The 24,647-nt window shown below is 48.7% G+C and overlaps 1 protein-coding gene across 1 annotated transcript in view; it reads right to left on the reverse strand.

The window, feature by feature from the left end:
* Positions 1–1,156: 1,156 nt before the first annotated feature.
* LOC136633613 (claudin domain-containing protein 2-like) overlaps positions 1,157–24,647 on the reverse strand; it is a 28,989-nt gene continuing 5,498 nt past the window's right edge. The window contains exons 3-5 of the mRNA XM_066609371.1: positions 18,474–18,602; positions 2,811–2,942; positions 1,157–1,354 (exon numbers count right to left, since the gene is read on the reverse strand). Coding sequence (XP_066465468.1) covers positions 1,212–1,354; positions 2,811–2,942; positions 18,474–18,602 — 404 coding nt within the window. The 3' untranslated portion in view covers positions 1,157–1,211. The remainder of the gene's footprint in view (positions 1,355–2,810; positions 2,943–18,473; positions 18,603–24,647) is intronic.

The following is a 24,647-nucleotide window of genomic DNA, read 5'->3' on the forward strand; positions in this document are numbered from 1 at the left end:
GTTATCTGTTTATTGATTGACAGGCAGCAGTTTTTATAGAGGCACATGCTTCAACTACAATAATTAACATTTATCATAATTCATTTATTACCATTGGGCAATTAAAAAAAATAAACACAATATGAATATGCAATAAGGAATTTAACATCTACAATTAACGGCAAACTCAGCCCAAGCACATAAAAATCATGCATAATTAGGTTCTAAGAACACAAAAGTACAGTAATTTTAAACAAAAAGTTGTTTAGAAAGAATATTTTGTAACATATGTGAACATTGAGAAACATGTCATCGGGACCTGGCGTTCAGTCTGAATGCTATCTCCTGCAGCTCTGGCCTCAGCTAATTACTCAAAGCTTTTTGAGTAACTATTTAATATCTATAAGGCCTCATGTCCATGGCATGCGCAGATCCTGAGCAGGGAATCTCGCACAGAATTCGCCCATGCCCGCAGCCAGATAGTCCTGCTTACCTGTTTTACCTGGCAGCGGTGTCTGCGCGGATCCCTCCACTTCCGGGTTTGCTGTACTGTGCACAGTCCTCATGGCTTGCCGTCGAACATGTGCAGTAAAGGGTCTTGTTTTAAATCCCCTGCTTTCCCGCAGATCTGCGGCACATCCGCAGTGTCAGATAGTGCAGCAGATAGGACAGCTTCCATTGATTTCAATGGAAGCCATCCCTGCGGGATCCGCAGAAAAATGGAGCATACTGTGATTTTTTACTTTTTTTCTGAACCAGAAGGTCTGCAAAACAAATCTGCATGCTTAAATTCCATTTGCGGACACTCATGCATCTCTATGGGCGGCTTGATTTGCGTATCTCTGATTCTGCAAATCAAACCCATCTGTGGACATTCTGCCTAAGTCCTCAAGAAAGAGGACAAATGAATATAATGAAAAGAGGCATACAAGATGGCTACCTGACACAAACTGGCTACGCATAGGATAAAGCATGGAGTCATATTCATTCCACTAACTTTATCTATCTATCTATCTATCTATCTATCTATCTATCTATCTATCTATCTATCTATCTATCTATCTCCTATCTATCTATCTATCTATCTATCTCCTATCTATCTATCTATCTATCTATCTATTTCATATCTATCTATCAGTAAACTTTAACTTTGATTCATTGACTTGTATTTCCTGGCCGGAGCTTGGGGATGGGGACGGTGTATTAGCACTTTGTATAGGGGGGGGGGGGTATTATGACGTTGGTGGTACAACATATTCATTGGTCTCCAAAGTATTCTGTGGGATCCCCGTTCCAGTTTCTATTACAGCTGAGGCAGAAACCGATGGTTCTGTTGTCTTTGGTTCCATCCACCAAACGTAGAAACTCAATGCACCTGAGAAGCATCAGAAGAAACATAAAAAAAGATTCAACGGAAGTCACCGACCAAGACATGAGATGTGTCTCTCCAGGTAGTGGGGTCCCAGTATTTCCTAGATCAGCCTTCCACACTGGGGGTGGAGATCTAAGCTTATCATGTGTGATACTATCTGTTGAGCTGCTGTCTCTAAGCCTATCATGTGTGATACTAGCTGCTGTATCTAAGCTCATTGTATGGGATCTTATCTGCTGAGTTGCTAACATTATCATCTGTGATACTGTCTGATAACCCCCTGTATGTAACCTGTCATGTGTGATACTGTTTGCTGAGCTGTTGTAGGGTGTGGAGCCCAATTCATTTTTTATTAACCCTGTAATGACACATGAAGTAGAGTTAACTCATGGAGGCACGGGGTTTGTATGGAGTGGGATTGGGAGTCAATCCACTTCATACATAGCGGATGCCAGCTGTCTTTGCCAAATGACACCCACCCGCAGCGGCCAAAGTTAGCATGAACACTGATCGTGGCGGTTAACCCTTTAAATGCCGCTGTCTGTTCTGAGTTACAATTTTTTGAAAATGGGGAGGAAAAGCCAAATATCGGTAAAGAGAAAAGAAATGTGTCCTTAAGGGGTTTAAGAATAATAAGCAATTCTTAAGCAATCCAATTAAAATACTGATACTATCGGATGTAGGACATCCGCCTAGTGAATTTGTCACAGGACATGAAAAAATGGCGGACCTAACAGCTCATGGTGTAGCAGGCTCATCTATAGAGGAAAATAATAAAGTGGATGTTTGTACTTATACCACAAAAACTCATATATGAAGCCATTATGTTAATCAATCTCCATTAGTATTGCATCCCTGAGGCTGCTAGGACCCTGACTTAAAGTACCTTCATAGGCCATTTACACGGGATGATTATAACACGATGACGTCAGCACTCTGCAGTCGTTGACCCGACTGTCGTCTCGTGTAAAAGGGCCATTACATGGAGGAATTATCACCCAAATATATTTCTGGAAACAGCAATTTTCGGAGACAGTGGGCCCGTATACATATAGCCACCGAAAGGGCTCTGAGTGAGCAGTCACTGGAGATCTCTTCCCGCCGTCGGCCTGCATTTACTGCAAACAGGCAGTCGCTCAAAGATTGAACTACCCCTCTTTACACGCAGTGAGAAGTCACTCAGTAGTCGTTCTGTCTCAGCTTACTGAAACAGAATGACCAGCGATTACTGAGAGACTTCTCGCTCAGCGCCCTGACGGGGGCCGCGTGTTTGAGCGGTTATTCCGGCGACTATTGGCCTGTGTAAAGTCACCTTTAGCCTACCATTTATGAGACTGCTGAGTCCGTGTATGTAATCATGTGTATGCTGTCTTCTCTGCTTACGTATCTAAGCCGATCATGTGTGATACCGTCTGCTCAGCTGCTGTATCTAATCCTACAATGTATAAGAGAGTCATACCTGATATAACAGCGGTCAGTACAGACATCCACCCCATGGCGAAGGACCAGGAGAACGTATAATTAAAATGCCCCACTAATTCCGCGTTGAACACAACTACTGAATGAACCATCGCAGCAAACCCCAAGAGCGCTGTGAAAGAAGGCGAAAACCCGGATGTTAGTACCAGATGATGACATCAACAATCTGCTGATCTAAATCTTCAGATGTCCTCTACTATGGAGAAACAACCAATACGGCCACAATTAGCATTTCATTGGGACTTCTCACCCAGCTTTTTCAGACTCCTAAGGGTTCCTTCACACAAGTGAAGGCAGTCCGCAGCCCTAAAAAAATTGTTCCAAATTTTTGTGCAATTTTCTTGCATTGTTGCTATTTTTATGCGCAGTTGCCATCCTATATAAGGGTCCTTTTACATGGGAGGACTGTTGGATGCTTTAGTGGGACTCTTTTAGTGAAGGGAGGCAGAGCGGGTCAGAGCGATCTCCGGCCCACCCGCCTTCATTTACAGTAAATAGGCTGATCGTTGTTTGATTTTTATGTCTGCAGGAACTGAATGGAGAATGAATTGCTGTTCGTCATTTGGTCGCTGCGGAATTTACACTGGACAATTATCGTTCAGATTCCTGCGATCCAGTGCGATCTCAGTGATGATCGGGTCATGTAAAAGGGTCTTAAGAGTAGACTTCTATGGTTGCAACACTTCATTTAATGACTAACTACTTGCAAACATGAACCAGCAGTTTACGGGCGTTCAACCATCATTGTTTACAAACACTATTGTTTACTGCAAACACGATCAGCATTGTTTTCCAACCCTCTGATTGTCATCTTGGTATTTTAGTATTTATGGCAAGGTTAGCTGAAATGCATAGGGAATAGAGATGAGCGAACACCAAAATGTTCGGGTGTTCGTTATTCGTAACGAACTTCCCGTGATGCTCGAGGGTTCGTTTCGAACAACGAACCCCATTGAAGTCAATGGGCGACCGGAACATTTTTGTATTTCGCCGATGCTCGCTAAGGTTTTCATGTGTGAAAATCTGGGCAATTCAGGAAAGTGATGGGAATGACACAGTGACGGATAGGGCAGGCGAGGGGCTACATGTTGGGCTGCATCCTAAGTTCACAGGTCCCACTATTAAGCCACAATAGCGGCAAGAGTGGGCCCCCCCCCCCTCCCAACAACTTTTACTTCTGAAAAGCGCTCATTAGCATGGCATACCTTTGCTAAGCACCACACTACCTCCAACAAAGCACAATCACTGCCTGCATGACACTCCACTGCCACTTCTCCTGAGTTACATGCTGCCCAACCGCACCCCCTCCCCCCCACAGCGCACACCAAACTGTCCCTGCGCAGCCTTCAGCTGCCCTCATGCCACACCACCCTCACGTCTATTTAGAAGTGCGTCTGCCACGACGAGGGACCGCAGGCACACACTGCACAGGGTTGGCACGGCTAGGTAGCGACCCTCTTTAATAGGGGCGGGGCGATAGCCCACAATGCTGTACAGAAGCAATGAGAAATACAATCCTGTGCCACCGCCATCAGGAGCTGCACACGTGGGCATAGCAATGGGGAACCTATGTGCCACACACTATTCATTCTGTCAAGGTGTCTGCATGCCCCAGTCAGACTGGTTATATGCACCTTAACAGTAACCGCGTTGGTGGTAATGTGGTGGTGACTGCGGACCTAGTACCACGGTTGTATTTTGTTGGTTTTCGGAATGCGGCCAGGATTAAGTGGGCCGTGGCGGGGGGATGGTGTGGGGGCTCTCGTTGTGTCGGTAAAGGTGAAATTCTTGGACTGCCACCAGACGAAGCAATGCAAAGACATTTGCCAAGAATGTTTTCCCTGTTGGAGGAGGAGGGGGATGTTTTTGAGGCACTACGTGTCCTCTCCACGTGTCCGTGGTTATATGCACCTTAACAGTAACCGCGTTGGTGGTAATGTGGTGGTGACTGCGGACCTAGTACCACGGTTGTATTTTGTTGGTTTTCGGAATGTGGCCAGGATTAAGTGGGCCGTGGTGGGGGGATGGTGGGGGGGCTCTCTAGTAGTGTCGGTAAAGGTGAAATTCTTGGACTGCCGCCAGACGAACCAATGCAAAGGCATTTGCCAACAATGTTTTCCCTGTTGGAGGAGGAGGGGGATGTTTTTGAGGCACTACGTGTCCTCTCCACGTGTCCGTGGTTATATGCACCTTAACAGTAACCGCGTTGGTGGTAATGTGGTGGTGACTGCGGACCTAGTACCACGGTTGTATTTTGTTGGTTTTCGGAATGTGGCCAGGATTAAGTGGGCCGTGGCGGGGGGATGGTGGGGGGGCTCTCTAGTAGTGTCGGTAAAGGTGAAATTCTTGGACTGCCGCCAGACGAACCAATGCAAAGGCATTTGCCAACAATGTTTTCCCTGTTGGAGGAGGAGGGGGATGTTTTTGAGGCACTACGTGTCCTCTCCACGTGTCCGTTCCATGTAAGCAATAGTAGCACTCAAGACAGGCCCCAGTAACAATTCTGAAGCAGCAGTATAGCGGGAGCGCAGTCTTCGTTCCATGTAAGCAATAGTAGCACTCAAGACAGGCCCCAGTAACAATTCTGAAGCAGCAGTATAGCGGGAGCGCAGTCTTCGTTCCATGTAAGCAATAGTAGCACTCAAGACAGGCCCCAGTAACAATTCTGAAGCAGCAGTATAGCGGGAGCGCAGTCTTCGTTCCATGTAAGCAATAGTAGCACTCAAGACAGGCCCCAGTAACAATTCTGAAGCAGCAGTATAGCGGGAGCGCAGTCTTCGTTCCATGTAAGCAATAGTAGCACTCAAGACAGGCCCCAGTAACAATTCTGAAGCAGCAGTATAGCGGGAGCGCAGTCTTCGTTCCATGTAAGCAATAGTAGCACTCAAGACAGGCCCCAGTAACAATTCTGAAGCAGCAGTATAGCGGGAGCGCAGTCTTCGTTCCATGTAAGCAATAGTAGCACTCAAGACAGGCCCCAGTAACAATTCTGAAGCAGCAGTATAGCGGGAGCGCAGTCTTCGTTCCATTTCAGTAGCCTTAGTATAGCCAAGGCACAAGTGACATTTATGTAGCTAAACTGTAGGCCAACCCCACACACCTTTCTGTACCATGAGTGCAGGCGAAGAACATAGAAATTACTATGATTACACTGTAGGTGAGGGCCCCAAAAAATTGGTGTACCAACAGTACTAATGTACCTCAGTAAAAATTGGCCATGCCCAATCAAGATGGCAGGTGAATCGCTTTGGTTAATGTGGCTTAAGTGGTAACTAGGCCTGGAGGCAGCCCAGTGTAACGAAAAATTGGTTCAAGTTAAAGTTCCAACGCTTTTAAGCTAATTGAAACTTAGAAAAATTGTTCAGAAAAATTATTTGAGTGAGCCTTGTGGCCCTAAGAAAAATTGCCCGTTCAGCGTGATTACGTGAGGTTTCAGGAGGAGGAGCAGGAGGAGGAGGAGGAGGAATATTAGACACAGATTGATGAAGCAGAAATGTCCCCGTTTTGGATGGTGAGAGAGAACGTAGCTTCCATCCGCGGGTGCAGCCTACGTATTGCTTACGTATCGCTGCTGTCCGCTGGTGGAGAACAGAAGTCTGGGGAAATCCAGCCTTTGTTCATCTTGATGAGTGTTAGCCTGTCGGCACTGTCGGTTGACAAGCGGCTACGCTTATCGGTGATGATTCCCCCAGCCGCACTAAACACCCTCTCCGACAAGACGCTAGCCGCAGGACAAGCAAGCACCTCAAGGGCATACAGGGCTAGTTCAGGCCACGTGTCCAGCTTCGACACCCAGTAGTTGTAGGGGGCAGAGGCGTCACCAAGGATGGTCGTGCGATCCGCTACGTACTCCCTCACCATCCTTTTGCAGTGCTCCCGCCGACTCAGCCGTGACTGGGGAGCGGTGACACAGTCTTGGTGGGGAGCCATAAAGCTGGCCAGGCCCTTAAAGACTGTTGCACTGCCTGGGATGTACATGCTGCTCGATCTACGCACATCCCCTGCAACATGGCCCTCGGAACTGCGCCTTCTGCCACTAGGGCTGTCGGCTGGGAATTTTACCATCAGCTTGTCCGCAAGGGTCCTGTGGTATAGCAACACTCTCGAACCCCTTTCCTCTTCGGGAATCAGAGTGGGCAGGTTCTCCTTATACCGTGGATCGAGCAGTGTGTACACCCAGTAATCCGTAGTGGCCAGAATGCGTGCAACGCGAGGGTCACGAGAAAGGCATCCTAACATGAAGTCAGCCATGTGTGCCAGGGTACCTGTACGCAACACATGGCTGTCTTCACTAGGAAGATCACTTTCAGGATCCTCCTCCTCCTCCTCCTCCTCCTCAGGCCATACACGCTGAAAGGATGACAGGCAATCAGCCGGTGTACCGTCAGCAGCGGGCCAAGCTGTCTCTTCCCCCTCCTCCTCATCCTCCTCATGCTCCTCCTCCTCCTCCTGTACGCGCTGAGAAATAGACAGGAGGGTGCCCTGACTATCCAGCGGCATACTGTCTTCCCCCGCCCCCGTTTCCGAGCGCAAAGCAGCTGCCTTTATGGTTTGCAGGGAATTTCTCAAGATGCATAGCAGAGGAATGGTGACGCTAATGATTGTAGCATCGCCGCTCACCACCTGGGTAGACTCCTCAAAATTACCAAGGACATGGCAGATGTCTGCCAACCAGGCCCACTCTTCTGAAAGGAATTGAGGAGGCTGACTCCCACTGCGCCGCCCATGTTGGAGTTGGTATTCGACTATAGCTCTACGCTGTTCATAGAGCCTGGCCAACATGTGGAGCGTAGAGTTCCACCGTGTGGGCACGTCGCACAGCAGTCGGTGCACTGGCAGCTTAAAGTGATGTTGCAGGGTGCGCAGGGTGGCAGCGTCCGTGTGGGACTTGCGGAAATGTGCGCAGAGCCGGCGCGCCTTTACGAGCAGGTCTGACAAGCGTGGGTAGCTTTTCAGAAAGCGCTGAACCACCAAATTAAATACGTGGGCCAGGCATGGCACGTGCGTGAGGCTGCCGAGCTGCAGAGCCGCCACCAGGTTACGGCCGTTGTCACACACGACCATGCCCGGTTGGAGGCTCAGCGGCGCAAGCCAGCGGTCCGTCTGCTGTGTCAGACCCTGCAGCAGTTCGTGGGCCGTGTGCCTCTTATCGCCTAAGCTGAGTAGTTTCAGCACGGCCTGCTGACGCTTGCCCACCGCTGTGCTGCCACACCGCGCGACACCGACTGCTGGCGACATGCTGCTGCTAACACATCTTGATTGTGAGACAGAGGAGGAGGAGGAGGAGGAGGGTGCTTTAGTGGAGGAAGCATAGACCTCCGCAGATACCAGCACCGAGCTGGGGCCCGCAATTCTGGGGGTGGGTAGGACGTGAGCGGTCCCAGGCTCTGACTCTGTCCCAGCCTCCACTAAATTCACCCAATGTGCCGTCAGGGAGATGTAGTGGCCCTGCCCGCCTGTGCTTGTCCACGTGTCCGTAGTTAAGTGGACCGTGGCAGTAACCGCGTTGGTGAGGGCGCGCACAATGTTGCGGGAGACGTGGTCGTGCAGGGCTGGGACGGCACATCGGGAAAAGTAGTGGCGACTGGGAACTGAGTAGCGCGGGGCCGCCGCCTCCATGATACTTTTGAAGGACTCCGTTTCCACAACCCTATACGGCAGCATCTCAAGGCTGATGAATTTTGCGATGCGGACGGTTAACGTTTGAGCGTGCGGGTGCGTGGCGGCGTACTTGCGCTTGCGCTCGAACACTTGCGCAAGCGACGGCTGAACGGTGCGCTGAACTACACTGCTGGATGGGGCCGAGGACAGCGGAGATGAGGGTGTGGGTGCAGGCCATGAGGCGGTAGTGCCTGTGTCCTGAGAGGGGGGTTGCATCTCAGTGGCAGGTTGGGGCACAGGGGGAGAGGCAGGGGTGCAAACCGGAGGCGGTGAACGGCCTTCGTCCCACCTTGTGGGGTGCTTGGCCATCATATGTCTGCGCATGCTGGTGGTGGTGAGGCTGTTGGTGTTGGCTCCCCGGCTGAGCTTTGCGCGACAAAGGTTGCACACCACTGTTCGTCGGTCGTCAGGCGTCTCTGTGAAAAACTGCCAGACCTTAGAGCACCTCGGCCTCCGCAGGGTGGCATGGCGCGAGGGGGCGCTTTGGGAAACACTTGGTGGATTATTCGGTCTGGCCCTGCCTCTACCCCTGGCCACTGCACTGCCTCTTGCAACCTGCCCTGCTGATGCCCTTGACTCCCCCTCTGAAGACCTGTCCTCCTGAGTAAGCGTTGCACACCAGGTGGGGTCAGTCACCTCATCGTCCTGCTGCTCTTCCTCCGAATCCTCTGTGCGCTGCTCCCTGGGACTTACTGCCCTTACTACTACCTCACTGCAAGACAACTGTGTCTGATCGTCATCGTCCTCCTCACCCACAGAAAGTTGTTGAGACAGTTGGCGGAAGTCCCCAGCCTCTTCCCCCGGACCCCGGGAACTTTCGAATGGTTGGGCATCAGTGACGATAAACTCCTCTGGTGGGAGAGGAACCGCTGCTGCCCAATCTAAGCAGGGGCCCGAGAACAGTTCCTGGGAGTGCTCCCGCTCCTGAGCAGGTGTTATTGTAGTGGAGTGAGGAGGCTGGGAGGAAGGAGGAGCAGCAGACAGAGGATTCGGATTTGCAGCACTGGACGGCGCAGAACTGTGGGTGGTTGATAGCTTGCTCGAAGCACTTTCTGCCATCCAGGACAGGACCTGCTCACACTGCTCATTTTCTAATAAAGGTCTCCCGCGTGGACCCATTAATTGGGCGATGAATGTGGGGACGCCAGAAACGTGCCTCTCTCCTAATCGCGCAGCAGTCGGCTGCGACACACCTGGATCAGGAGCTTGGCCTGTGCCCACACCCTGACTTGGCCCTCCGCGTCCTCGGCCACGTCCACGTCCACGTCCTCTAGGCTTACCCCTACCCCTCAGCATGCTGTATTACCAGTGATTAGATTTCCCAGGCAGGAAATAAATTGGCGCAAGACTGCAGGCCAAATATAATTTTTGCCCTTTTTGGAAAACGAAAGGCCCCACTGCCTCTAGTGAATGAATTATCTAAGTTTAATAACTGTGCTGTGTCCCTGCTTATGTGTCACAGAACGTGAGGGTAGCAGAGTTATTAACTGTGGCAGAGCAGGTATTTTTTTTCCCAATTAAGGAAAGCAAATGGCGAACCCAGCAGTAAAGCGTAGCTGGCTGCGTATGATTTAGCAATGTTTTTCACGCAGCTCACACGTCTCCACAGGCGTAAGGACGGACACAGGCTGGACAAATAGATTTGTTTTCAGTTTTTTCCCACCAACAGGCAGCACTGCGTATATTCAATGAACCTGCGAAGTTTAATAACTGCGCTGTGTCCCTGCTTATGTGTCACAGAACGTGAGGGTAGCAGAGTTATTATAACTCTTGGAGAGCAGGTATTTTTTTTCCCAATTAAGGAAAGCAAATGGCGAACCCAGCAGTAAAGCGTAGCTGGCTGCGTATGATTTAGCAATGTTTTTCACGCAGCTCACACGTCTACACAGGCGTAAGGACGGACACAGGCTGGACAAATAGATTTGTTTTCAGTTTTTTCCCACCAACAGGCAGCACTGCGTATATTCAATGAACCTGCGAAGTTTAATAACTGCGCTGTGTCCCTGCTTATGTGTCACAGAACGTGAGGGTAGCAGAGTTATTATAACTCTTGGAGAGCAGGTATTTTTTTCCCCAATTAAGGAAAGCAAATGGCGAACCCAGCAGTAAAGCGTAGCTGGCTGCGTATGATTTAGCAATGTTTTTCACGCAGCTCACACGTCTACACAGGCGTAAGGACGGACACAGGCTGGACAAATAGATTTCTTTTCAGTTTTTTCCCACCAACAGGCAGCACTGCGTATATTCAATGAACCTGCGAAGTTTAATAACTGCGCTGTGTCCCTGCTTATGTGTCACAGAACGTGAGGGTAGCAGAGTTATTATAACTCTTGGAGAGCAGGTATTTTTTTTCCCAATTAAGGAAAGCAAATGGCGAACCCAGCAGTAAAGCGTAGCTGGCTGCGTATGATTTAGCAATGTTTTTCACGCAGCTCACACGTCTACACAGGCGTAAGGACGGACACAGGCTGGACAAATAGATTTGTTTTCAGTTTTTTCCCACCAACAGGCAGCACTGCGTATATTCAATGAACCTGCGAAGTTTAATAACTGCGCTGTGTCCCTGCTTATGTGTCACAGAACGTGAGGGTAGCAGAGTTATTATAACTCTTGGAGAGCAGGTATTTTTTTCCCCAATTAAGGAAAGCAAATGGCGAACCCAGCAGTAAAGCGTAGCTGGCTGCGTATGATTTAGCAATGTTTTTCACGCAGCTCACACGTCTACACAGGCGTAAGGACGGACACAGGCTGGACAAATAGATTTCTTTTCAGTTTTTTCCCACCAACAGGCAGCACTGCGTATATTCAATGAACCTGCGAAGTTTAATAACTGCGCTGTGTCCCTGCTTATGTGTCACAGAACGTGAGGGTAGCAGAGTTATTATAACTCTTGGAGAGCAGGTATTTTTTTTCCCAATTAAGGAAAGCAAATGGCGAACCCAGCAGTAAAGCGTAGCTGGCTGCGTATGATTTAGCAATGTTTTTCACGCAGCTCACACGTCTACACAGGCGTAAGGACGGACACAGGCTGGACAAATAGATTTCTTTTCAGTTTTTTCCCACCAACAGGCAGCACTGCGTATATTCAATGAACCTGCGAAGTTTAATAACTGCGCTGTGTCCCTGCTTATGTGTCACAGAACGTGAGGGTAGCAGAGTTATTATAACTCTTGGAGAGCAGGTATTTTTTTCCCCAATTAAGGAAAGCAAATGGCGAACCCAGCAGTAAAGCGTAGCTGGCTGCGTATGATTTAGCAATGTTTTTCACGCAGCTCACACGTCTACACAGGCGTAAGGACGGACACAGGCTGGACAAATAGATTTCTTTTCAGTTTTTTCCCACCAACAGGCAGCACTGCGTATATTCAATGAACCTGCGAAGTTTAATAACTGCGCTGTGTCCCTGCTTATGTGTCACAGAACGTGAGGGTAGCAGAGTTATTATAACTCTTGGAGAGCAGGTATTTTTTTTCCCAATTAAGGAAAGCAAATGGCGAACCCAGCAGTAAAGCGTAGCTGGCTGCGTATGATTTAGCAATGTTTTTCACGCAGCTCACACGTCTCCACAGGCGTAAGGACGGACACAGGCTGGACAAATAGATTTCTTTTCAGTTTTTTCCCACCAACAGGCAGCACTGCGTATATTCAATGAACCTGCGAAGTTTAATAACTGCGCTGTGTCCCTGCTTATGTGTCACAGAACGTGAGGGTAGCAGAGTTATTATAACTCTTGGAGAGCAGGTATTTTTTTCCCCAATTAAGGAAAGCAAATGGCGAACCCAGCAGTAAAGCGTAGCTGGCTGCGTATGATTTAGCAATGTTTTTCACGCAGCTCACACGTCTACACAGGCGTAAGGACGGACACAGGCTGGACAAATAGATTTCTTTTCAGTTTTTTCCCACCAACAGGCAGCACTGCGTATATTCTATGAATAATAACTGTGTTGTGGCCCTGCCTATACAATTCTTTCCCTGCAGTATCAATGGAGGGTGCAATGCTCTGCAGAGGCGATTTTGAGAAGCCCAAAAAAAATGCAGCACAGCCAACAGCAGCCTGGACAGTACTGCACACGGATAAATATGGCCCTAGAAAGGACCGTTGAGGTTCTTGAAGGCTACACTCACTCCTAACACTCTCCCTGCCTATGCAGCACTTCTGTCCCTAATGCCAGGTGCAACGGTCTGCAGAGGCGATTTTGAGAAAGAAAAAAAAATCCCACTGCTAACAGCAGCCAACACACAGCTATCAGTGGCCCTAATAAGGACCTTTGGGGGGTCTTGAAGCCTACACTAACTACCAATTCTTTCCCTACAGCAGCTCCGGTATAAACAGCACTGTCCCTCATCTAACTCACACCGCATCTGAGGCGAGCCGCGGGAGGGGCCGACTTTTATATTAGGCGAACACCTGATCTCGCCAGCCACTCACAGCAGGGGGGTGGTATAGGGCTTAAACGTTGCAGGGGGAAGTTGTAATGCCTTCCCTGTCTTTCAATTGGCCAGAAAAGCGCGCTAACGTCTCAGGGAAGGAAGTGAAAGTAACCAGAACACCGCATGGTGTTCGTCACGAATAACGAACATCCCGAACACCCTAATATTCGCACGAATATCAAGCTCGGACGAACGCGTTCGCTCATCTCTAATAGGGAATGATTGGGGCATTTTTAGGTTTTTAAGAGTGGAGGGAGCTGAGAGCCAAGCAGACATTTTGACATCAGGTGACTCTCACTGAATTCCTGGGCCGTTCGTACATAGAACTTTCAGGATTGACCGAAGGTAAGTAATTTATTGGATTATTGCTACTTTTTTCTTTCTTTAATTACTCCTACATTATGTATGATTTATGTGGTGATTATCTTATATTTTTATTTTTTTGCTTATTAAGTAAAAAAATCCCATTATTTCCTTTGTATATTGTATTTCCCATCTTTATTCATAACTGTATTTGAATCCACTGTTATACAACACTCATTGGCTTCCGACCTTTTTTACCCTCTCACTTAACAGTCATCGGTTCCTGAATAACATATAAATCCTGTACATGCAAAGGACTGAACGGTCTCTGTTGGTCTTTGAAAGAACACTCGCTGCGGTGGTCTCTCGTTGGCTTTGGTCTTCATAGATACACTCGCTGCGGTGGTCTCTCGTTTGCTTTGGTCTTCATAGATACACTCGCTGCGGTGGTCTCTCGTTTGCTTTGGTCTTCATAGATACACTGGCTGCTGTGGTCTCTCGCTGGTTTGGCCTTTGATGGAACACAAATGAACGAAGGCTCAAACAAAAAAAAAAAGTGATTGCAGGCGAGCAGAAGAAGAGGCCACCAGCTGATCAGACATACCAGCACGAGATCACAGCAGCGACTATCACTAGAAGTCTGCTAACTTGTAGTTATGTGCACTCAGTGGACTCGGCGACCAGTGACCGCGTGTTGGGGAAGGATTACAATTTCAAATACACACTGCTTTTACATTTTGGTAGGATTATGTAATTAAAAACAAAACATACAGCATTGTGCAAAAGTTTTAGGCAGGTGTAGGAAAAATGCTGCAAAATAAGACTTCTTTAAAAAAAAAAAAAGGGTTAAGGAGTTTATTTTTGTCAATTAACAATATGCAAAGTGAATGAACAAAAGAGAAATCTAAATCCCATCAATATTTGGTACAACCAACCTTTACTGTCAAAACAGCATTAAGTTTTCTAGGTACACTTGCATGCAGTTTTTGAAGGAACTTGGCAGAGAGGTTGTTCCAAACATCTTGGAGAACTAAGCAGAGATCTTCTGTGGATGTAAGTTTGCTCAAATCCTTCTGTCTCTTCCTGTAATCCCAGACAGACTGGATGATGGTGAGATCAGGGTTCTGTGGGGGCCATATCCTCACTTCCAGGACTCCTTGCTCTCCTTTACACTAAGGATAGTTATTAATGGTATTGCATGATGGATAAGTATCTTCCTGTATTTCTCATAATTGGGGACACCATTAATCCTGACCAAATCCCCAACCCCATTTGCTAAAATACAGCCCCAAATTTGCAATGAACCTCCACCATACTTCACTGCTGCCTACAGACACTCATTATTCACCGCTCTTCAGCCCTTTTGTGAAATAACTCCTTTCTGTTACAGCAAAGTATTTCACATTTTGACTCATCAGTCCCGAACACCTGCTGCCATTTTGCTGCTCCTACTTTTTGTACATAGTTGAGTCGCTTGGCCTTGTTTCTAAATTGAATGTAGAGCTTTGTGGCTGCAATTCTTCCATGAAGTTTACTTCTAGTCAGACTTCTCTTAACAGTAGTTGGGTGTATCTGGGTCCCACTGGTTTCTACCAGGAATGAGCTGATGGCACTGCTGGTCATCTTCCAATTTCAAAGGGCAGTAAGCATGATGTGTCTTTCATCTGCTGCACTAATGTTCCTTGGCGACCACGGGATGTTTGGTCCCCAACGTTGTCTGTTTCTTCAAAAAAGCTTGAATAGCACTTCTTGAAACCCGCAGTCTGCTTTGAAATCTTTGCCTGGGAGAAACCATGCTGGTGTAGTAGGTACTGGTGCATCTTGTTTCCACCAGAAGAATGGGTGGAGACATGGGTGGGCTAGGTTGACTTATAGGGGAGGGGCAGTTGTCGGCCACTAATGCAGATTGGATGATGCACACATTCCTGGGCAGATGCAAGCTCAACTACCCCGCTGTTGTGCTGACCTCCGGTGGACTCGCCACCCTCGACTCTGATGGCACTCTACCCGCCCGTGTACCATCCTCTACCCTCCCACCTCCTGTCACTGTTCCAGGTGTTCTCCCATCATCTTCCCTCCCAGATCCTGTCATTTTTCCCTGTCACTGTACCTTCTCCCATGCAGCCTCCAATGCTGTCAGTCTCCCTCCAGCCAACCCATCTCCGGTATAATCAGTCTTCCTGTCCTGCTCCTGCGCTGAAGCCAGCCCTGCTCTCACATTGAGGAGGAGGCGTTGCTCAAGCCGGCATCGCTGTCAGATGCATGTTGGTAAGCGGCGGACCACTACAAAGTCTCCTCCCTTCCACTGCCGAAGCTGAAGCCGGCCCCGCAATTCTCCCGTCAACCGCCGACGCTGAAGCCGGCCTCACTCACCGTTTGCCCATCCCACGCCAGGTGTCATCTGCAGTTTTCAGCTGGTGTCAAGGTAGCCAATCGACAGATGTGGGCATGTACTCTAACTCCACCAGGACATACCTATGTCTCCACCCACAGTTCTGGTGTAGACAAGATGCACCAGTACCGATGTAGTATAACTACCTTGTATCTTATTGCTGTGCCTATGACCTGTGACGTGAAACTGTCTTCCACAACCTCACCTTTGTAGTAGTTTCTCATCCAGTTCTTAGCCTCCTATACAGCTGTTTCTGTTGATGACTGTTTTTCAGCCTTCATATGAAAATGATGATGATTATCACAGGTTTGGTATAATTAGATAATCATACACCTGACTATAGCCTTACAAAATCCCTGACTTTTTGTATCCAGAAGAATAGCTGCTGTTTGAAGGTAAAGGGTGGTCACACCAAATATTAATTTGATTTAGATTTCTCTTTTATTCATTTGGTTCGCATTTTGTTAATTGACAAAAATAAACTATTAACACTTTTTGAAAGCATTCTTATTTTCATCACTTATTCCACACCTGCCTAAAACTTTTGCACAGTACTGTAGTACTCCTATAAGCAGCCAGTAGTCAGCCTTAAAGCTCCTAAATACTAAAAGAAACTGGTGTCCTATTACTGCTGCAATGAGGTAGTCGAAATTATAGTAGTTGGTGGAAGCTTAGAATGTCGGAATGGCACGTGGAAAAAAATGGAGAAAAAGTATAAAGTGTACAATCTACTACGTTGTTACAGACCACATAACAATAGGTATACCAATAAATACTGGCCAGATGGAAGACAGTAGGATGCTCTTAAAGGGGTTATCCCAAAATATAAAGTTTTCCCCTCTCCATAGCTATTTTATCACATCATGCACTTTATGCACATTGGATTGTCATGCACTGATTATGGGACATCTGATTAATTACTTTTATCATTTTACCCCAACAGGAAACAATGTTGTATATTTTCCATTTGGTCCTTGTCTATTTCTGACTGCTGCCATGTCACTAATTAGACATTTTTTGTGCTGAGTTTTATATTTACTTCTTTTTTAGGTGTTTTTAACTCTTTTGTGTCTGCAATAAAGCCTCTGTGCCTCTTTTGTACTCAATAGTCCTTACACCACTTTCTCCATTTATTTTGTGCCTCCTTTGTACTATGCTGCTTTTCCCCCTTATATAGTTGTTGTGAGCATAGAGAATGCACCTCGTTCTTCATTGTGCGGTGCCCGCTTTGCTGTTTTTCTCTCCCGAACGCAGTGACATCACACTAAATGCAGCAATAGCCAAGCGTGCGCGGCCTCCACTCCATTTATTTCAATAGGGATGACGGAAATTGCCGAGTACTTGCAGCTCAGCTATCTCTGGCAGTCCTATTGAAAGTGAATGAAGCGGCACAATGCATGGCATCAGAGGCGTAACTTGAAGCTCCCAGGCCCCAATGCAAAACTTGTAATAGGGCCCCCAACCATAATGCGTTACTCATAGTACTGGGTTCCCTTTTTAGAGAAGAGAGGCCTTATGGGCCCCCTAATGCTCCAGGGCCCGGGTGCAACCGCATCCCCTGCATCCTCTATAGTTACGCCCCTGCATGGCATGACTGTCGCACCATTCAGTCTCCTCTTCACTGGGGGCGGTGCATTTAGCACCGAGGAGGAGGGACATGGAACCCCGTTCTCAAGATTGGTGGAGGTCTCAGACTCATAATAAAGTTGCCCCTATTCTGTGGGTAGAGGATAACTTTAGATTTTGGGATAACCCCTTTACATGCAATGTTATGGATATATCAGGAGTGTATCATCAGCTTTCCAGTCTCAGCAGCACTCTTAGAATTTGTCATTATTGAGCTGTTACCCAGCTTTTAGTGTGGAGCGCTCACACGACGCTGTGGTCTGCCTATGGATGGTGTTCAGAAGGGGCTCATATGTGGTATAATGTGGGCCTCTTACATTATACTAATCTTGTGCCCCTCTGAGAGTTTCTCTGAGATGTCCCCCACAAGGTAAAGTGCAATGTAAGCTGTCATCAATTCTTCTTACATTATACTACAAGATGGATGGCTCCTGAGGAAGTGTAGTGCTTTAATTAATTCACCACCCCTAACTCTTCCCCGTTCAGACAGCGACCTTCTAGTGGTGGCAACAGGTAACTGAGATTTTTACTGCTACCATTTTACCCCGATAATAAGCCCTTCTCCAGATTCGGGGGAGGCTTGAAATATAAGCCCTCCCCAAAAATAAGCCCTAGCTAACCTACATGAAAAAAACCCCATCAATACTCACCTGGTCTGCGGTGTCCCACTGCCTCGTGATGGTTTCCGGTGTTGCTGCGGCAAGCTGCAGTGTCCTTTGCGCTGGCATATCAGTTTCTTTCTGGTGACGGGGCTTTGAATACACTGCTTCAGCAAAGTGAACGCTGTGATTGGATTGAGCGCCAGCGAATCACAGCTTGCGCTCGATGAGCCAACCACAGCCATTCAGTGATATAATTCACTGAATGGCTGTGAAAGATCGAGCACCATGTGTAATTGGCTGGCGCTCGATCCAATCACAGTGCTCGCTTTGCTGGAGGCGGGGTATTCAAAGCCAGAAAGAAACTGATATGCCAGCACAGAGGACACTACAGCTTGCCGCAGTGCTGCTGGAGAGCATCACAAGGCATCGGGATGCCGGGGACCAGGTGAGTATAAGCCCCTTCCCCCCGAAAATAAGACCCTGTGCCTCTTTTGAGGAAAAAATTAATATAAAACAGTGTGTTATTTTCGGGTAACCATGATAGTAGTCATTTCTGCTACTGGTTCCGTAATGATAGATACACTTGAAGTTATTTATAGAATCTATCCAGCATAAAAGATGCACTTACCTAGAAAGAAAGAAAATCCGCCTAGAAAGGCAAAGAAAGCATAGGTTCTAATAAGTTCCATAATGCCACAAGATAACGACATTACAGCACCCAACCCAAAGACAGTGGCCAGGAGGTTCAGAACATCATCTGGAAGGGCGGAAATGAAAAGGTTAATGACGCTGCAACCTGTGTGTAGCATCCAAGAACATTTAAAGAGATCACCTTTAAATTAAAAAAATTCCAAAAGTTTTTGAAAATTCTGTTCAGCCATTTAATATTTGCATCTGTTTTCAGAACGTTGAGAGACAGCCAATATGATTGTCACTAGAGCTCCTACAGAGGTTGTCACTCAGCTTCCCTGGTATCCTGAAAGGAAAATCTACTAAGTTAGGCCGTATTTACACAGGCGATTTCCTTGCGCGAGTTCCGTTCAATTGCAATATGGATGGAACTTGCACAAGAAGATGACCCATATTTTCTGTGTGTACACATGGGTGATTATTCAATAGTACAAGTTTGATAAAAGTGCTACATATCCTATTCTCGACTGATTCTAGGACGAGAGTGAGACACGCGACCTGCACATCACACAGCACACAGCAGTTTGCTCTTGACCATGTGAATATGGCCTTATAAGCATAGGCAAGGCAGAGCTATAACATCAAGCTCCGCCTCCTGAACTCATGGTCATTGTAGACAGTGCCCTCTAATAGTAGTAAATGGAGGCACTTACTCAAGTCAAGGCAGTTTGTGACTGTGTGGTAACTTGTAGGGAAGCCTGCAAGACAAATCAGTTCCATCACACGTGTGGAAGATTTGTCATGCAGGATTCTAAAGACTGGGGACAATAACTTACTTAAACCGCTCGCTTAACTAATTAACAAAATAAACGTCTACCACTTCTTGCTGTAAAACGTGGGGTAGGCCACAGCTTTATTGAATAACTTGTAAATAACATTAATGCTCTGAAAAAACCCTATCCATGCTGCAAAGCTGCTATATTACAGTCCATAAACCGTCCACCAAGGACGTTCGTAAGCCCCGGTCCTTGGGCTTGCGAACCTTCCTCTCTAACCCTAACCCAGCATGGACTACTTCCGGGCCAACCACTAGCTGTGACGACTTCCAAACTAACTACCTACTCTGCACCCTCACCTCTCTACCCTACTTACCGGGCGGGCGGGTGGGCGTCTTCTCCGTTCACAAATCACCTCTTCTCCTCGTGTCTTTCTTCTTCTGCTTCCCTTCTTCCGCTCCCTCCTTTCCCACATCCTGTCCTAAGCTCCGCCCCCCTTGGCTCGCTCACTTACTTTCCCTCCCACTCTCCTACCTCCTGTCCCCAGTCACCTGCTGTTTTCTTAAGCAGCTCACAGCATACGAGACTGGGGACAATAACTTACTTAAACCGCTCGCTTAACTAATTAACAAAATAAACGTCTACCACTTCTTGCTGTAAAACGTGGGGTAGGCCACAGCTTTATTGAATAACTTGTAAATAACATTAATGCTCTGAAAAAACCCTATCCATGCTGCAAAGCTGCTATATTACAGTCCATAAACCGTCCGCCAAGGACGTTCGTAAGCCCCGGTCCTTGGGCTTGCGAACCTTCCTCTCTAACCCTAACCCAGCATGGACTACTTCCGGGCCACACGGGATGTGGCGAATTCCTTCGGCTCATTCCGTCCCACCCCACCGACCTTGGCCAGTGCAACCTCCACTCCGTCCTGTATCCCTGATAGAAACGTGTCTAAGCCTAGCTCATTGAGGTGGACGCCGTCCTCCCTCAATGCACCTTTTTCCTGATCCTCCAATTCCCAATGCCGCACGGCCACCCCCCCAAGGGAATGCACAAACTGAGACATTTTCATGTTAATAAATCTCCTGCTTTTTTCTATCGCCTCCATGTTCTTTGCTCCTCTCCAATGCCTGCGGGCTACGATGTCCGACCAAACAATAGTCACCGTGTGGAAACATTCCTGGAAACGCAAAATGTCCTGCTTCATTAAGACCAGAAGGTCCCGGGTCTTCAAACTGCCCAGGTCGTTACCCCCCGCGTGGACGACCAAAACCACTCTCCCGGGGTTACGCCTCCCAATGTCCGCTACCAGTCTTAGCATGTCCGGCCATTTTAGCCCCCGGACTCCGTGCCAGGTTACGGACGTTCCGGTAAGGCCCAAGTCCAATCCCATTGGCCGTACCGCTGCCCTCTTCTGGGCCCAATATACGTATGAGTGGCCCACGATGTGCACCTTCCATGGCTCCATAACTGAGAAAACAAAAAACAGTTCCAAGGGCAACGATCTCTTCTTGAGCAAAAACAAAAATTTTTAAACAAAAAAACGCTAACACAACTAACCATGAACGTTCCCAACCATTAGATCCGGCCTAACGTAGGACTTATACGCCTGAGACTTCCACCTCCCCAGTCTCTTTAACCCTTCTTCGCTCATACCGCCCGCATCGGCCGATGTGGCTGCGCCAATTCTAAAAGAGTGCGTACCGAAATCAGCCGCGTCGAAACCTGCTGCCCGTAGGGACCTGCGCAAAACTGCCGAAACCTGAAAACGTGTGAGGGGAAAACCCGACGCGTGAACCAAAACCGCTCGCCCGAAGGCCTGGACGCCATATAACGTGTTACTGTCGCGACTGGGCACCAAAGCGCGCCCAGCGGGCTGATGGACACCCACTCACCTACCGTACATGTCCGTTTTCGACTTTCTTATCCGTACTCGTAGAGCCCCTTCTACTATCATCACGTCGTTGTCGAGTAGCCCTCCCGCCTTGAATCTACTGGCGGGAACGAGCTCGCCTATTCTCAAGGCTGCAAAAAACGCCAGCAAAAATGCAGATCTGAATAGTAACGCTTCCGCCGAGTCCGTGCAAATGCCTTCCAACACCTCCAATAACCTGCACAAAACTGGGTAAGTTATAGGACGGCGGGTGTCCACCTGGGCCTTTTCTTTTTTCCACCCCCGAACAATCTGCCGGAAAACGAATTCCTTTGTAACGTCTACCAGGCTGTGGAGTTTTAATAAAAAGGCAACACCAGCAAGATGTTTCTTAACCACGTCGACCGACGCCTTGCTTTCCCGCAACGCCGCTAACATGTCCAGCGTCGCCGCGCGCGCCCTTTCACCCTGTACCATGCGGCCCCCCGCACAACTCAACCACTTCTGCCAAACCGCATTGTACTGCTTCCACGTTCCCGCCGCTACGGATGTCTCAACTAGCTTCAGCAACTCTGCTCGACCAGCTTCCACAAGAAAGGCGGGCAGCGTACGCCCTCGGCGTCCGCCTGTGGATGCCGCTCCCTGAAACGCTCCATCTGCGAACGAGAGAGTGCGTCAGCTGCCATGTTCTTGTAACCCGGTACATGCTTTGCGCGTAGATATATGTTCCGCTGCAAACATCTCAAAACCACGTGTCTCAACAGTACCAGTACCGGCAGGGAAGCCGCGGACTGCCTGTTAATTATCTCCACCACCGCCGCATTGTCGGACCAAAAACACAACTTATGATCCTGGAGCTCTTCGCCCCATAATTCCAACGCTACCACCAGCGGAAAAAACTCCAAGAGCGTAATGTTTCTGTTCCAACTTTTCTCCAGCCAGGATACTGGCCAGGGTTCCCTGCACCAGTGGTTCCGGAAAATCACCCCAAAACCCACCGATCCTGCTGCATCCGCAAACAAGCAGAGGTCGGGGCCCGACCACTCCTCCTTAGGGCACACCACTTGCCCGTTAAAGGATTCCAGGAAAACTCTCCAAATATGGAGATCCCTTTTGATTCCTTGCGAGATCCTTATGAAGTGATGGGGCTCTTTAATGCCTACCGTCGCAAGGGAAAGACGCCTGGAAAAAACGCGGCCCATGGGAATCACTTTGCAAGCAAAGTTTAATAAACCCAATAAGACCTGCACTTGGCGTAACGTGGCCTTCTTACAGCTCGCAATCTCGTTTACTGTCTGCCGAAGCCGCGCGATTTTTTCCAGTGGTAACCTGAAAACCATTTCCTCGGTATCGATCTCGATCCCCAGGAAAATCAATCTGTTGACTGGGCCCATTGTCTTCTCTTCAGACAACGGGACCCCCGCGAGCGACATCAATTTACGGAACGTGTTTAACAACAAGGAGCACGCGCCGGATGTTTCCGTACCTATGAATAAAAAATCATCAAGGTAATGCGTCACCGATGAGATGCCCGTTTCATACTTAAGCATCCACTCCAGGAAGGAGCTGAACAGCTCGAAGTAGTAACATGAAATTGAGCAGCCCATCGGCAAACACATGTCAAAGAAAAATTGATTGTCCACTTTGCATCCGAGTAAATGAAAACAATCTGGATGTATCGGGAGGAGGCGGAAGGCGGATTCGATATCAGCTTTTGCTAATTGCGCCCGCCTTCCCGCTTTTCTTACCAGCGCTACTGCTTGGTCAAAAGAAGCGTAAACTACCGACGCTTCCTCCTTCGATATCCCATCATTTACCGACTCCCCTTTTGGGAAGGATAAATGATGTATCAAACGAAATTTTCCGGGCTCCTTCTTGGGGACAAGCCCCAATGGGGAGACCCGCAAATTGGGGAAAGGCGGTTCAGCAAAGGGGCCTGCCATGCGGCCCGCTGCTACTTCTTTCAGTACCTTTTCTTTGACTAGTTCTAAATTATCCGTCGCTGATTTTAGGTTCGGACACCACGTGGACGCGGGCTGAAACGTAAACGGTATACCGAAGCCTTCTGCAAAACCCTGTCTAAGGATTCTTGCTTCCTCCTTCCTGTGATATTTGTCTAGCCACAGGGAGAGGTACTGGCTTTTCACCGGTGTTCGGTGCTCCGCTGGCGCCAGCTCCGGCGCCTGCTGCTCTTTGCTTCCTAAAGCATCGCACCGCCGCGTGTTGGCCCCCACAGACAGAACACTCGTGTCTGAACTTGCAGGTGGCATAGAACCTGCAATGGCCCTCATTGTAGAGCCAACAAGTGCCATTGGGTCTTGAGGAGGCCGCAGGAGGCTGTTGCCCGCCCCCCACGGCTCCTCCCTGAAATGTCATTTTTTGAGGGCGCTGTGCTAGGATGAGTTGTATCCAGACATCCGTCGCTTTTGACGCCCAACTTATGTGATTAATGCCCGAAACCCTCCGACGAAAATCCTCGTCGTAACGCCACCACGCAGCGCCGCCATGCAACTTATACGCGCTAAAAATTGTGTTTAGGTACACCAACATCTCAGGGCCTTTTTTAGGCTGCTGTTGGCATACTACGTACGCCAACACTGTATAAGCCTGTAACCAGTTGGCGAACGTTTTAGCCACTTTCGGCTTCCTGTCCGCACCACGCTCCGTAACCCTTTCCTTGTCAACCATCACGTGGTCCGCCGACAGCAAGGACCATATATCCACGTATATACCTTTACGTATTTTTTCCACCACATCAACCGACAAACCGACCCCCAAAGGGGCGACACCACAAAACAGCGAGTCCGCATATTTCAAACCCTCCATACGGTCCACATCACCACCGGCTGTTGAGCTACCACCTTCCTGCCCCACCGGCGGGCCCGCGCCCCCTGGGGAACCACAGGACTCTGACACACCATCCTTATTATCCACTCTGCTCAACAGCGATCTCAATACCGTAACTAAATCACATTTCTCCGCCACCCTGGCGGGATCCAACACATTATTCCACGCATTTAAGTAGTTGGACTCACCGGCATGCCTGTCCTCCGGCGTCGCCAAGGGGGTGGACCTTGCCGGGCTTCCTCCTGGGCTTCTGCCCCCGAGGGCTGCTGATTGCCGCGAATTCACGTGCGGAGCCCTGCGAGCCTTCGTTTCCTGTGTTGTACCAAGGTGGCCCTGCTCCGGCCGCTCCTGCGTAACATCCCGCCTCCTGTGGCGTATGCAATCCCTGCTGCTCTGAGTCTTTGGCAAGATGTCCGCCTGGCGGTAAGTTCCCGTCTGGTGCCGCTGCTCAGGACCGCGGAACCCTTCGCCTACGGTCTCTCTACCTGTTCTTGCCCTAATGCCGCTGGCCTCCGCAGCTAGCCTGGCCTGCTCGCTATCGCGCCTGCGCTGATACCTCTCCCTCCTGGCTCTCTCCCTCTGCCTCCGCTTAGCGCCCTGACCTTGCCTGTTCTTGCTAGCGCGACTAACATAGCTATATGATGACTCTCCTCCACCTGAAGAGAGAGCCTCCAC

The sequence above is a fragment of the Eleutherodactylus coqui genome, chromosome 6 (assembly GCF_035609145.1).
Source record: "Eleutherodactylus coqui strain aEleCoq1 chromosome 6, aEleCoq1.hap1, whole genome shotgun sequence".
NCBI classification, from domain to species: domain Eukaryota; kingdom Metazoa; phylum Chordata; class Amphibia; order Anura; family Eleutherodactylidae; genus Eleutherodactylus; species Eleutherodactylus coqui.